General features: G+C 41.7%; 1 protein-coding gene across 1 annotated transcript; it reads left to right on the plus strand.

Annotated features, from left to right (window-relative positions):
* Nucleotides 1-599: 599 nt before the first annotated feature.
* On the plus strand, nucleotides 600-8,180 carry gata4 (GATA binding protein 4; the record flags this gene model as incomplete). Its single annotated transcript, XM_080513708.1, has 6 exons — nucleotides 600-1,134; nucleotides 4,770-4,936; nucleotides 5,054-5,179; nucleotides 7,138-7,219; nucleotides 7,377-7,513; nucleotides 8,055-8,180. 6 exons carry the CDS (start codon nucleotides 600-602, stop codon nucleotides 8,178-8,180), a joined length of 1,173 nt encoding a protein of 390 aa, XP_080369834.1.
* Nucleotides 8,181-13,515: the final 5,335 nt, after the last annotated feature.

The raw sequence follows: 13,515 nt of genomic DNA on the forward strand, positions 1-13,515 counted from the left end.
CATGCGCAACTAACCTCTCTGACCTGTGCAATATTACAAATCTGCTTGCTTTTACTAGCTTTCTTATTTTTATTTAATTAACCTATTTATTTATTCTCTCTTGATGCCTTTTATGTATCGCTCTTTGCCCACCTAATTGCCGCTCGGGGATAAATAAAGTTTTTTTTTCTGATTCTGATTCTGATATCCTATCAATAAGGGGGGGGGGGGCTACTTTAAGTACTATTTGTACTGTTTGTTTTTTTTATTTGGCAAACAAATATAAGCTGTTGTCTTAAATGATGAAGATCCAATCAAATCTGATTGTTAGAGAGAGAGAGGAGGAGTGAGAGCAGACTATCCTCTGTGATCAAGATCCAGCTGTTATCATCTCTCTCTCTCTCTCTCTCTCTCTCTCTCTCTCTCTCTCTCTCTCTCTCTCTCTCTCTCTCTCTCTCTCTCTCATGCCTTTGTTTTTAATTTTCTGAATGCTTTGCTGGAGTTAACAGTGTTTCCCTCACCGGCTGCACTTTTACACCACACGTTTATGCCGCCCGTGCGTCATTACGCGTCCATTTCTCCCGTTTCTCTCCGCGGATGTCCATCTTCCAGCAGGGGACATGTACCAGGGCATAATGACAACCAACCACGGACACCCTTCCTACGAGGCCGGATTTCTCCACAACGCTTCGGCGGGCACCTCCCCGGTGTATGTGCCCACCAGCCGGGTCGTGACCCCGATGATCCCGGCGCTGCCGTACCTCCAGACCCCCGGCGCGTCGCAACAGGGCAGCCCCGCGTCGAGCCACTCCGCCTGGGCGCAGCCGGGCGCCGACCCGGTGTCCGCGTACAACCACTCCCCGGTGTCTCCGCGCTTCAGCTTCTCCACCAGCCCGCCGCTGTCCTCCGGGGCGGCGGCGGCGGCGGCAGCGGCCCGGGAGACGGCGGTGTCCTACAGCAGCCCGCTCAACATATCCGCCAACGGGAGGGAGCATTACGGCGCCCGGGGCCTCGGCGGGTCGTATCACAGCCCGTACCCGGCGTACATGAACCCCAGCGTGGGTGGGTCGTGGCCGGCTTCTCCGTTCGACAGCCCGGTGCTGCACGGTCTCCAAACCGGCGTTCCGCCCTGCGCCACGCGGCATCCCAACATAGGTGAGCACCAAGTTACTGAAACAAAAATTATTATTTAAAAAAAAAATCGTGTACAGAAAATTGTTTATGAGTCGTTCAAGTGTGACATGTCGAATTTTCAGCGTCACTGTCTCCAAACGACGTTTCTGTGTAGAAAGAATTATAAACATTCATAAAAACACAAGAGCGTTTCTGTAAAATGTTCACGTTTTCCACTAAAAAGAAGTTACAACCGTGTTACATTTCGTGACCCCTTCAGAATTAAAGCAGCGCTTTTGCTTTTCACTTATAATGAAAAGTCCAAAATGTGGATTAAAATTAATACACCTTTTTTTTTTAACACATTGTACAATATTGGAATAAATTAAAACAAGGCTGAAATCGGGTTGATATTTTTGAGGGATTACTTGTAACGAAAATAAAATGTCATGCTTTGTTTTCTCCCTAAAAAAAAACTGACATGCAAGAGATCTAATAATTAAGCTTAAATTATAGAATAAAGAGGTTGACTTTTCGATTCGAAATTTTAATAGAACAAATTTGAAGACATAAAAACACAGCCCATTCTTCTTTAATTCGTGGAATGAATTGCGTTATTTGTTATTCGAGGGGGATAAAAAAAAAATAAAACAACAGTTGTATTTGTAAAAAAAATATATTAAAAAAATTCCACCAACGAAATTAATAATAAAATTACAGCTCAGACTGATCATTTTATTAAGTGCAGGTTTGAGGTTCAATTAGATGATTTATTTCGAACGTCTCAGTCGAAACGACACTTCCTGTATGAAACCAAATGAACAACGTCGTTGTGATAGAAATTAATATTTGACAGGAGTGTAATTGATAACACAGTTTATGGAGATGGAGGTTTATGAGTTTGACTGTGGCCTCTTAGATCTGATCAGATTTGATTTGATTTGATTGGGGACCTCATCCCTGCACGTTTAGCTAAAACAAAACAAAATAAAGAAGTGTTTTGTATTTTTGAAAGGACACACTGTTTAAATCCCAGTGGAGCATTTATGTTCGAATAAAACCGAAATGCAGGAGCTAAAATGTGACAGTATGGATGTGGATGTGAATTTGGTATACAGCTGCGGCCTGCAGTGTACTCTGGACCATATGGATGACAGATATTTCACAACACATACATTTTGCCTATGCTGACAGTTTTCCAGTGGCTGTTGCTTCCACTGTGTCTGTGACATGTTTGTCTTCCATCTATTTATGCTAAAGAGTGAAGGTTGGGCACTCAAGTTTTTTTTCCCCCACCTCTTTATTTTATTTTTGTGTTTTTTTTTCCCCATTAACACCAAACAGCATTTAAATTCAAATCTAATCCAGTGGAGCTTTGCAACACAAGTTATCATTCCAGAAGCAGATTATCTCCCAATATTCAAATATTACCCACTCTTCATGTTTGCCAGCAACAAAAGGCAGGTGACCTATGGTTATTTACATAGTCGTCTATAAGGCCACCTCCCTGAACTTTTTGATGAAGAAAGAAAGAAAGAAAAAAAAAATCACTGATACATCCATGTGAGAGATAACATCATTGATTCAGTCTGACCTCATCATGTGAGAGCTGCTTGTGCTCAGCTCATTGTTTTTCAATCACAACAAATTAAATACAATCTGTTTGAATAAGCAGCGTTGAAGGCCCATTGTCGTATTTTGGACTAAGCTGACCTGTACGCATAATAATATCATTTATTATTTCCATAATATTATTATGGTTTGATTTTTTTTTTAACATCTCACTTGACTTCCTTACCAATTTTGGTCCACTTTAAATGATATTAAAGAAATCACTCATGAAAGTCTTTCATCCGACTATAACAATTACTTTTAAGTAATTAAAATGTGATACTAGCATTACTCTGACACTCCAAACAAACCAAACAAAAAACAAAACTATACTAATGTTACAACCTGTGTTTGCTGTAGGCCTTAGACAGACAATGTGGGAAAATGTATTTAAAATACCCATTATTCAGGTAAGAACATGGTATTGACTACAGCATTGATTAGAAAATTTACTCTGATAATCTTGTGTACTGTAATGTGAGGATCAATGCATTTCATTGGTGAAAGATAATAGCATTATGTTCAACAGGCATGATACTTATCACTATTATTATAATTATTATTATTATTATTATTATTATTATTATTATTAATAATAATAATAATAATACAAATAATAATAATAATAATAATACAAATCTCAATTATTCTCATATATTACATGCAAGTTCTATCATTTTACATATAAATACATGAAAGTTACTTTTGATATCTACACAAAAATGACCAAATTAAATGTAAAATATATTATGATACACATTTGTTTATTTATTTGTTTCATTTATCTATTTATCTATGAGAGGTTGTTTTTTTTTACTCAAACACTTTTAACATACACATTATTGACTGACATACAACACTTAGGATGTTTAATGCATATATAATGTGGAGGCTGACTGACATTCCTTTTATTTATTGCATAAGGAAATGATGTACACTTGTTGCATTGACCATTTAAATCACAGAGTTTGTCACTCATAGAGCGAGCCAAAGAATGACATCCTATCCTTACGTTGATGTGATAATGTGTTAGAAAGAAAAGGCAAAGTTATCTTTTATCTTGTCGTCATTAACTGTTGAGGTGACAACCAAACTACACTATCTACAGACAATAGTTCCCACTTGTTACGTTGAAAGGAGACTTTCATTTCCAGATCCACTCTGTATTTGTGTGGGAGTCTCTTAACACCCTGATAGAGACACACAATGACATTTTGGAAAAATTAAATAAAAATAAAGGCCCATTTAAGATAGAGCAACGTATTTCTTTTTGTGTATTGTCTTGACTTTCTGCATTGTGTTGGCTACAATCACTGCCCGACTCAAGGTTAACTCGCCCCGCCGGCCTGCTGGCTCTCAGCCTTGAGGAGGCCCGCGTATGTCGGAGTGCCATTCCTCATGCAGGGTGCAATGGAGGAGTACCAGATGGAGGAGAGAGTCATTATGCACAGTTTTGTGCGTAATTAAAAAGCAGGTTGTAATCTGGTCTCAGAGCAATGTGGCTATTACCTGCCTTGTCTCCCTTTTCTGATAGCTAATGCAACCTGCACAGACGATCCCAGTCATTTGCAGGAGGGCCGAGGAGGCGAGCTGCACAGATTGATGTCTCCTCCCCTCAGTGGCTAAGTGGCTCTCGTGGTGATACTCTGTCATGAGCCAAATGAGAGAGTGAAGTTTATCAGATGTCGTGCTCTGCGAGTGAGCGATAGAAAGAGATGTGATGGACATGGAGATTATAAATATGATGGAGGTCGACTCCATCTCTCGTTCCCAGTGGAGTTTGATCTGGAGTGGTGCCCGGGAGATAAGCAGGGAATTCAGACTGCTGTTGCTGGAGCACCTAATGACTGCAGTCTGTACCTCCTGCTGGTCGATGCACTGCAGTGCACTTCACCAGAGCTTCTTTCCTCTTTGCAGGAAACCTAGAAGGTCAAGAAGGAAATGTGAAATATGCCCAGTTGGAGGTTTCTCCCTGTCATGAGCATTTTTGGGGGTTGTGCTTTGCTATTGTTCTAATCGATTGAATGAATAACAACAGCCCAACTCAAGGTATCATCTCTTTCCAGACTTGTTCGATGACTTTGCTGAGGGACGGGAGTGTGTCAACTGCGGGGCGATGTCAACCCCACTGTGGAGGCGGGATGGTACGGGCCACTACCTGTGCAATGCCTGCGGACTGTACCACAAGATGAATGGCATCAACAGACCCCTCATCAAACCCCAGAGACGGCTGGTGGGTGGCAGCAGAACACGTTTCAACTTTCAACTTTTTGTGGTGTTGTTATTTTTGGAAGACATTTCACAAAATGATTGATTCTTCTTCTTCTCTCTGCTCTCCATTGCGCTGTAGTCTGCCTCAAGGAGGGTGGGCCTGTCCTGCACCAACTGTCACACCACCACCACCACCCTGTGGCGACGAAACGCAGAGGGGGAGCCAGTGTGCAATGCCTGCGGGCTTTACATGAAACTCCACGGGGTGAGGACACTGCACAGTAAACACCAACAGGAAGGGCAGATTTTATTGTGCTAAAGCTCCGGCACCGACACCTTCCACACAACATTTCAAAAATAAAAATAAAGTTAATGCATCTTAACTTAAGTTATTGTGCTGCAGAGTATACGTGATGAAAATGTCTAGAATTTCCCAAAACCAAACAGTTAATAAAGAAAATGTCTACAATCTCAGCATAATGATAATTCTATTGAAATCTTCTGGTGCTTGGTGGTTTGGTGGTCCAATTTAGACCTTCTTGCAGGCCGGTTTTGGGCCACGGGCCTTATGTTGGACATCCATAATCTAAATGAATGAGAGTGAGAAAATAGGCCCTAAATATGTGAACATAGGTGGTAATGTTATGCCTCAGCCACGGACCTGCTGGAACACAACATAGATGCCATATTTCAATCAATCCATGAGTACCGTGTACTTGGTGGATTCGGCCAATCAGGTCTTCGGGACGGCACACCCCTATTTACATAATTTAATGGCACATCGAGTAGAAGAACACAGAACACAGAAAAAAAAACATGTACAAAAGCGACCGCAGTGGTAGCAACCCCTTCCCCAAGAATTAAATACCCCCATGACGATTTAATTTTTAATTTAAAGAGAACACCGTGACGAAGTATCAGCAAACACCGAGAACAGACAAGCTCCACAGCAGAGCCTCTGCACCGCACAGGCTTCCGTAGCGGGCGAGGGCAGTGAAAGGAGCGATGATCTCAGAAAAAAAAGTTCTACGGAATCCTTTATAGAACCCAAAACATACCGAGAGAACAAAATTTACGCTCGTTTTGACAGCGGAACCGGGCAACCCCGAATTTATGTAACGCCCCAGCCTCGTAGCCGCTGGAAGTCGAAGCCATCTTTCAATCGATCCATAAGTACCAGTGTGCTTGGCGAATTGAGCCAATCAGGTTGGCGCGACGGCACAGCCTTATTTACATAGTTAATTGGCACGTCGGAGAAAAGCGCACACGAAATACACACGCATAACCGACCGCAGTCGTAACAAGTAGTTTTAGGTTTAATGTCTTGCTTTCTTACTTTAACTATCATAACACTCCTTTGTCAACAGCTGTTGGGAATCACAGACAATATTATACACAACAGGGTCGTAGCCAGGGTTTTTTCACGCAACGTATTTTACGCGAGGTGCCCCGTTAGATTTTGTGCGTGTTATACGCAGCTTTCTATATGGAAGGCTATTTTAAGTTACATTGTGTATACACAATCCTTTAGTAAAAAAATATTTAAATTAAATGGTTAAAAAATGTATGCATAATACATGAAGCTTTTCCTTAACAATAAAGACATTTGAAGAAACTTGACTTGAAGTGCAATGTTGGCAATTTTCTAATGTGTAGAAACAATAACACATTAACTTTCTATCAGTGTAATATAATATCTGGGCCTTGATTTTACATTTTCACAACAATTTAATAAGTTATTACACAATTGGCTGGTTAGCACAGTAAAAAAAAAAAACAACGTTTAAAATGTAATAACTGTTGCCAGTAAAATACATGAATGGGACTGTATTTCATGTCAATAAAAGATTTAAGATGCATACATCATAAGATACATACGAAGCAACACCGTCTCTGTATCTTAGTTTTGTGAAAACAATGTATTACATTATTGGCACGTTATCTGCAGGTATTGTGTTTTTATTACATTAGTGGTTGCAGCAAAGCTTCTTTAATGGGGACTCATATAACAATAGGGAAACAAGTAGATTGAATAATATTGACGCCAGAGGTGATTCATATTAACAACGCACTCCCCCATCCTGATTGTATTTAAAAATATTATCTGGAGGGTGAAGAACGAAGGCGACTGACTTCAGTTCTCTTCCCACAACCGGCTGAGCGTCAGTGGAAAACGTCTGTACAATTATAACCTGTATGTTTATTTTCTTGGTGTCCCTACAGGTCCCCCGACCTTTGGCCATGAAGAAAGAGGGGATTCAAACCCGAAAACGCAAACCCAAGAACCTCAACAAGTCTCAAGCTGGTGAGTTTTTTTTTTTATTTATTCATTTATTTTTAAACAACATATGATTACAATCACGTAAACAAAAGAGCAAACATATGTTTGTGTATCAAGGTCTATCCACAAGTCTGAACACGTCTGTGTGGTAACCTCAGATCTCTTGACCTCTGCCCTCCAGGAACTCCGGGCAGCGAGGGGACTCCAGTTACACCGAGTAGCACTCCCCGCTCCGCCGCCAACACGGAGGAGACGCGTCAGATAAAGACGGAGCCAGAAAATCACAGCTTGTACACACCGCACGGCACACACACGCAGGTAAGACACAGCGGGAGTGGAAACAGAAACACGTGGAGTTATTGAGAGGCTCGGGTGGGAACTCGGCGTCGTAAACATGTCTGATGACCCCCTTGACAAGTACGACATGGAAATGCAATAAGTAGTATGTTTAGTCAAAAATAACCTGGAAATAACCAGCAGATTTTAGAAGTCTTTTGAAGTTATCAAGCTGTAATACCACCTTACGGACACCAGATGGCGCGGTTCGTTACTCTACCACTTCTCTTGCATTCAGTCTAAGAAAAGGAGAAGGAAATCTGATGATTAATGAAGATCTTAATAACAGTTAACCTAAAAATCTAAACAAGGACTAACGAGTCACCAAAATCATGAACTTATTTAAATTTATTACAAACTTGATCTTTAAAGGCAAGAAAAAGACAACAGCTGCACTGAATTTCTATATGAGACAGTAACATAAAGTGATTTTCACACAAAGAACTTGAATGACAGCATCAGATGCAACCCATGAACTATGACTAAAGCCATCTTTTTTTTTTTTTTATCTCCTTTTCTGTAGATTTCAGGCCTACCGGCCTACATGACGGCTCAGGGAGGTGCGATTCCCTTGAAGATGACCCCTGGAGGACACAGCGGCTCCTCCAGCTCCAAGACGGAGCCCTGGAACAACCTGATCCTGGCTTAGAAGACTGACCGCCCAACGTCTATCTACCTACCTATCGAGGGAATACCAATCAAAGACTGCCGGGGAAGCTCTCGTTTGCAGGCGACCCCCCACCCCTTTTTTCAAACACGCCGTCTGGGACAGATGTGTGGGAGCCACAAAGGATCACCTGAGATCGTTACCAGAACTGCGCACAAACTGTCTGTACAACCCGAGCAACCGAGGACTGAAAGGAGCCTGTGTTTAATATCAGAAGGACATTTTTTTTTTTTGTCGTTATTTTCTGCAATGGCAAGTGCTGCAGTTTTCTCTGCCTGGAACATCACACAAGAGACACGGACCTTCTTTGTTATTACTGCCAACATTCAAATCACACCTAATCAGAATTTCATGTTGAAGGTTGAAGGCCAGGAAATATATTGTAATGCAGTAATGTAAATTTTTGGGGGTGAAACTGTGTTGAAAGGCATTTTAAAGCGGAATTCGTTCCAACCGGAGTGCATCCGAAGAAACTATTGTGGGCTTTCCTCCTCACTTCCGCCAATGTACTAGTATAAAACTTAAGTACCCCAGTTGTAATGGGTGAAAGCTTCAATTTACATCCGAATCTAATCCAAAATGACCAACTAACTCCGTATATAAAAGAAAAAGGGACAGGTAAAACAACATTCGATCGTTATTAGATCTTCAACAGTAGCAGGAACATGGATCCACATTAAACAATATAGCACTTAAAGCTGTTATTTAATCGGATCTCTGGCTCCGTCTGCCGTGGACAGACCTTCCTGCCACATCTGCCATGGAAAACGTCTCTTTCCATGTTGAGATTTCAGGCCTGATCTGAACATCGATCCTCCTCCTCATTTCACGCCGTCTCTTTCAACCTGATTTGCTCAGTGCAATAAAATCAGTCCTTTAGTGGTATTTCGTCTCTGGATCCCTCCAGTGGTGTGCTTTAATCTCTTTGATCGTTTAACATGTTAACAAAAAAAACAAAAAAAAAGTAAATAAAACAACAATAACATGTCAGTATTGACATTTCCTACATTGTCCAACACGTGAGAAACTACCTATGCAGCCAGAATGTTGCACATGATGAATGTGATGTGGACGTGTACTGTGACACAGCGCCCCCTAGCTGACACAGATATACACTCGCTACACCTTTTCTTCTTTTTCTAAACTTTAAAGCCTTAAAAAAAAAAAAGAAAAAAAAGTCCTATGTGTATTTATTATTATAAAGTATACAGTCAGCCACAAACCAAATTATTGTCTATTAGCAGCCGTCTTCTGGAAACGTGTGTGTGGAGCGACTCTGTCAACGATGGTTGAGTAACATGTCTTTCTTTTACTTGCTTGTTACAAATATGGAGGGAAATAAGAGTAAATGTAAGATAACGACACATGTAATTTCCTAAAATAAAAAATATACGGGCTTTTATGTAAAAACTCCACTCCAGTATAATTGTGTACCACCCCATTTGTGACATATTGTCGGCGTTGACAAATAAAGACAAAGCATTTTGATATAACGTAAACATCGTGAAGACGCCTCCGTTCATTCTGCTTCCAATATTTGTATTATGAGTATTGGCTTGGCTCGCCCTCTGAAAACTCCACTTGTCCGATCTGTAACCACTCCGCTGTGACCTTCAGGACATCCTGGATAAAAAGCTGGACGGTGCAGTGGTTAAAGTCTTCAGTGAGCTTCTCCCGGATGAACCCCGCGTACATGTCCTGCACCATCCCTGTCCAGCACTGCTGGAAGGCCAGTCTCAGCTCGTCCCGGAGGGTGTCACGCAGCTGCGGGGTGAAGCTGTAACCTAGTATGAACTGGCCTCCTCTTTCCAGACACTCCTCCAGGCGTCCAGTCGGACCTGAGAGCAGAACCTCCGCAGCTTCCGTCACTCTTCCCACCTCCCGTGTCAGCATTTCTCTCTCGTCCTCTGGCTTGCTTTCAAATCGGACCTGCATACTTTTACAGTAGCTTCTCCGGTCCTGCTTGTGCGCGGCGGTCGTCAGCGGGAACCTGTTGGCCCGTTCGGATTCCAGCAGGCGCTTCGCGACGCAGAACACGTTTTCGCACAGAGGCCTGACGTCGGCGAGGGTCCTCTCAGCTGTTCTAACGTAACTCTTGAAGTCTTCACTCTGACTGATGCATTGCACTTGTCTGTAGCTGACGTCTTTGAAGACATTCTCTTTGGGCCCCTTGAAGCCCCAGCATCTCGCAAAGCCAATGTGAGTCTTCACGCCGTACGAACACCACCACTCCCGAGCCTTACGGGCCAGCTTCAGCATGCACGGATTGGTCTTCCTTGCCAAGCAAGGGCTGTTCACGGTGAAGATGTAGACCTCCCAGTCTTCGGGGTCCCCTTCCGACTCCAGGAGCTCCTGCGTCTGTTCGATGACGACGTCCTCGCTGTGCCCGCCGTTGTTGTACTCCGGGTAATAGGGTCCGTAAATGATGACCGCCTCCTTTTGCTCCAGGACGGCCCACGAGTGTTGCTTGTCCTCGGCGCCACACTCGTCGGTGACGTTGCGGTGAAACTCCGCGAATTTCCGGTTCACCGTGTCGTCGAGGGGAAAATCCCCGGCGGCTTGTTTTGACTTGAGGTGATGTAAAACTTTCTTCACCGAGTTACGTTTGTCGGCCCAGGGGGATAGCTGCTCCAAGAGGTCACCGGTCTCTCCAAGCTCGAGGGCTTGGGGTTTACAGATGTTCCTATGGTGCAAAAAGAAAAACAAAAAAATCTTGTTCTAAATCGAGATAGAAAGACAAACAACAACTCGTGGTTATAATGTTGGAAGGAAATGAGGCCAAAACCAGAAACACAGCAGTGTAGTGCTTAAACACTCTGGTCTTTTATCAAGAACACACCCGAGTTTCAGTTCTTTATATGTGGAGGTCACATGTTTGACTTGACAATAGATATAAATGTGAGTGTGTGGAGTTTTCTGCTTGTCTGTGATGAACTGGCCACACTGTATAACCGCAGTTCACTTATCAGCTGTAATTGGTTCCAGCCCCCGGCAATTGTGAACTGGATAAATCAATATAGAAAACAGATTGATGTAAATGACGTCACTCCTACTTCAATTACTATTCACATTGTTAATAATTACTTATTGCGTAACGACTGGCCAAAACAAACTATCCTAATTACAATAAATTAAAAAAAAGAAGAAAGAAATGTTTGAATATGTTCTGGTGTATTGATCACAATTGTAGCTTCCTTCATGCAAAAATTGATTTAAAAAAAAGAAAAAGAAAAGAATGATCCACAAAAAATGAGGTCCATAAACTCCAGAATGACTTTTCAGTGTATCTTGCACAAGAAGACATTGTTAAATATTGTCAATATATGAATTAACTTTGTAATTGTGAATTTCACTTCATTTTGGTTTGTAAAAACGACATTTATGTACATTTCATGTACTTTGAAAAACATTTGCATGTGTGGTTATTAACAGATTCTCTATAGATTATCATGCAGTCGTTTTATTGGTCTGGACCATCCGAGATCAAATTGGACTTTATGTGGCTCCTTGACGGAAAATAGTGAGAAATCATTGTCCTCAGTCAAGGACACAGACACTGGACGGTAAAAGTTCATGTTGCCAGATGAGTGTGTGAAATGATTCTGCTTTCGTCTACTTACTGTCCGGCTGCATGTTGTGCAGCTCGATGCCATGTGTGTGTCTGGTATCCGTCCCATGCGGTGTCCAGACTGGTCAAGCATTTCCTTTTGTAGAGCGGAGACTCTAATCCAGCCGACGGTGGTCGTTTCCGGCCAAACCTGGATTAAAGCAGACAAATCAAGTTGTTTTAGGGCTTCATATCCTCTTCAATTGTGGTGTCAATGATTTTCATTTTCTAAAAAGAATACTTCCTTAAACTCATTTTACTCACATGGGGAAGTCCAGTCTGTCTCCTTACAGCTGCCAGTTCCTCCTGGTGGTTTACAAAGTCAGAAGTGCCAATGTGATATAGTTACTGTCAGCACTGAACCCCTCCATCCACGATGCTCACGGCCATGTACAATTTTCCTAACATGCACAGTGACTGTATATGGAGAGGTCGGGTCAAGGCCTTCCGTCCCCTGATAATACTGGTCATACACTTTAATCAAACAATAAAAAACAATGTGCAACTTAGGGGTTAAGGATGATATGATTGAGGACTGATTAAAGGAGATGCCAGTGGCTTGCAAGTGTCAATGGGATTTATGAGCAATGCCAAATATTGGATGCAGTTCAACGCTGTGGGCCTTACAAGAAAAAAAACAACCTGATTGACTCCGATGTCCAAGTTCACAGGCTTTTCTTATACACTTTTTTTTTTGGAAAGGTATATGTATGCACCAAAGCAACACAACACTGAGCCTTAGTAGTCATCTTTACCTTAGCTTCTTGTGGTGGTGAAAGTGAAGCATTATCAATATTCACATTACTGAAACAAAAATTCTAAATATGTAACACGAGTTGCTCTAGTATGGTAGGTGTGGCAGTAGGGCCCCTTTCAGTCTTTTGACTGTGTTCATCTCCAGTCGAGAGAGAGACAGAGAGAGAGAGAGAGAGAGAGAGAGAGAGAGAGAGAGAGAGAGAGAGAGAGAGAGAGAGAGAGAGAGAGAGAGAGAGAGCGAGAGAAGCCTCTTCCCTGATCCAGTCATTTCTATCTCACTGATAGGATTGGTGCGGACTGGACCTTGAGGAGCCGCCAGCCTCATTTATAGACCAGGACTCATCGACCATCAAGGGTACAGTGTTGGCTTTTAATTCATGAAACTGACCCTAAGTGTTTATATTTCAAGTGTAATAATTTATCTCGGTATAAACAATAGACGCAAGTTCACAATTTAAAAGTGTCTGCAAATCAGGCTAGATACATGTGAATTGCTGAAATAAAAAAATATATAATATAAGAGTGTGTCAAGAGTTACAAACTGTAAAATGTGGATTCATACACACAATGGACAAAATTAGAGCAAAATGCATCTTTTTGCGATGAAATCCACCAAAACCCCAAACCACCTTTAAAGAATTAATCCTCAGAGAAAAGGAACTCATCATAACAGACTACAATAAATAAACTGTAGTTCACATAGTTCATTATGAGATTTCCGTAACTGTGGTTTTTTTTTTTGTAATTCGCTGAGGTTTACAGTGGTAAAAATGAAGGGCAAGAAAGAAGTTAGGAACTCCCAGCTTGGAAGGTTTTCTCTGTGTTGTGTAATTTTGAACACAAATACACCAGTTAAAAAAAAAAAGTTTCTTGTTTTTCTCCATGTTTGTCACAAGGTTTTGTTTCCCATTACACATCTAATACAAATGAATCTCTGGATTACATATCCTATGT

The sequence above is a fragment of the Blennius ocellaris genome, assembly GCF_963422515.1.
Source record: "Blennius ocellaris genome assembly, chromosome: 18".
NCBI classification, from domain to species: Eukaryota; Metazoa; Chordata; class Actinopteri; order Blenniiformes; family Blenniidae; genus Blennius; species Blennius ocellaris.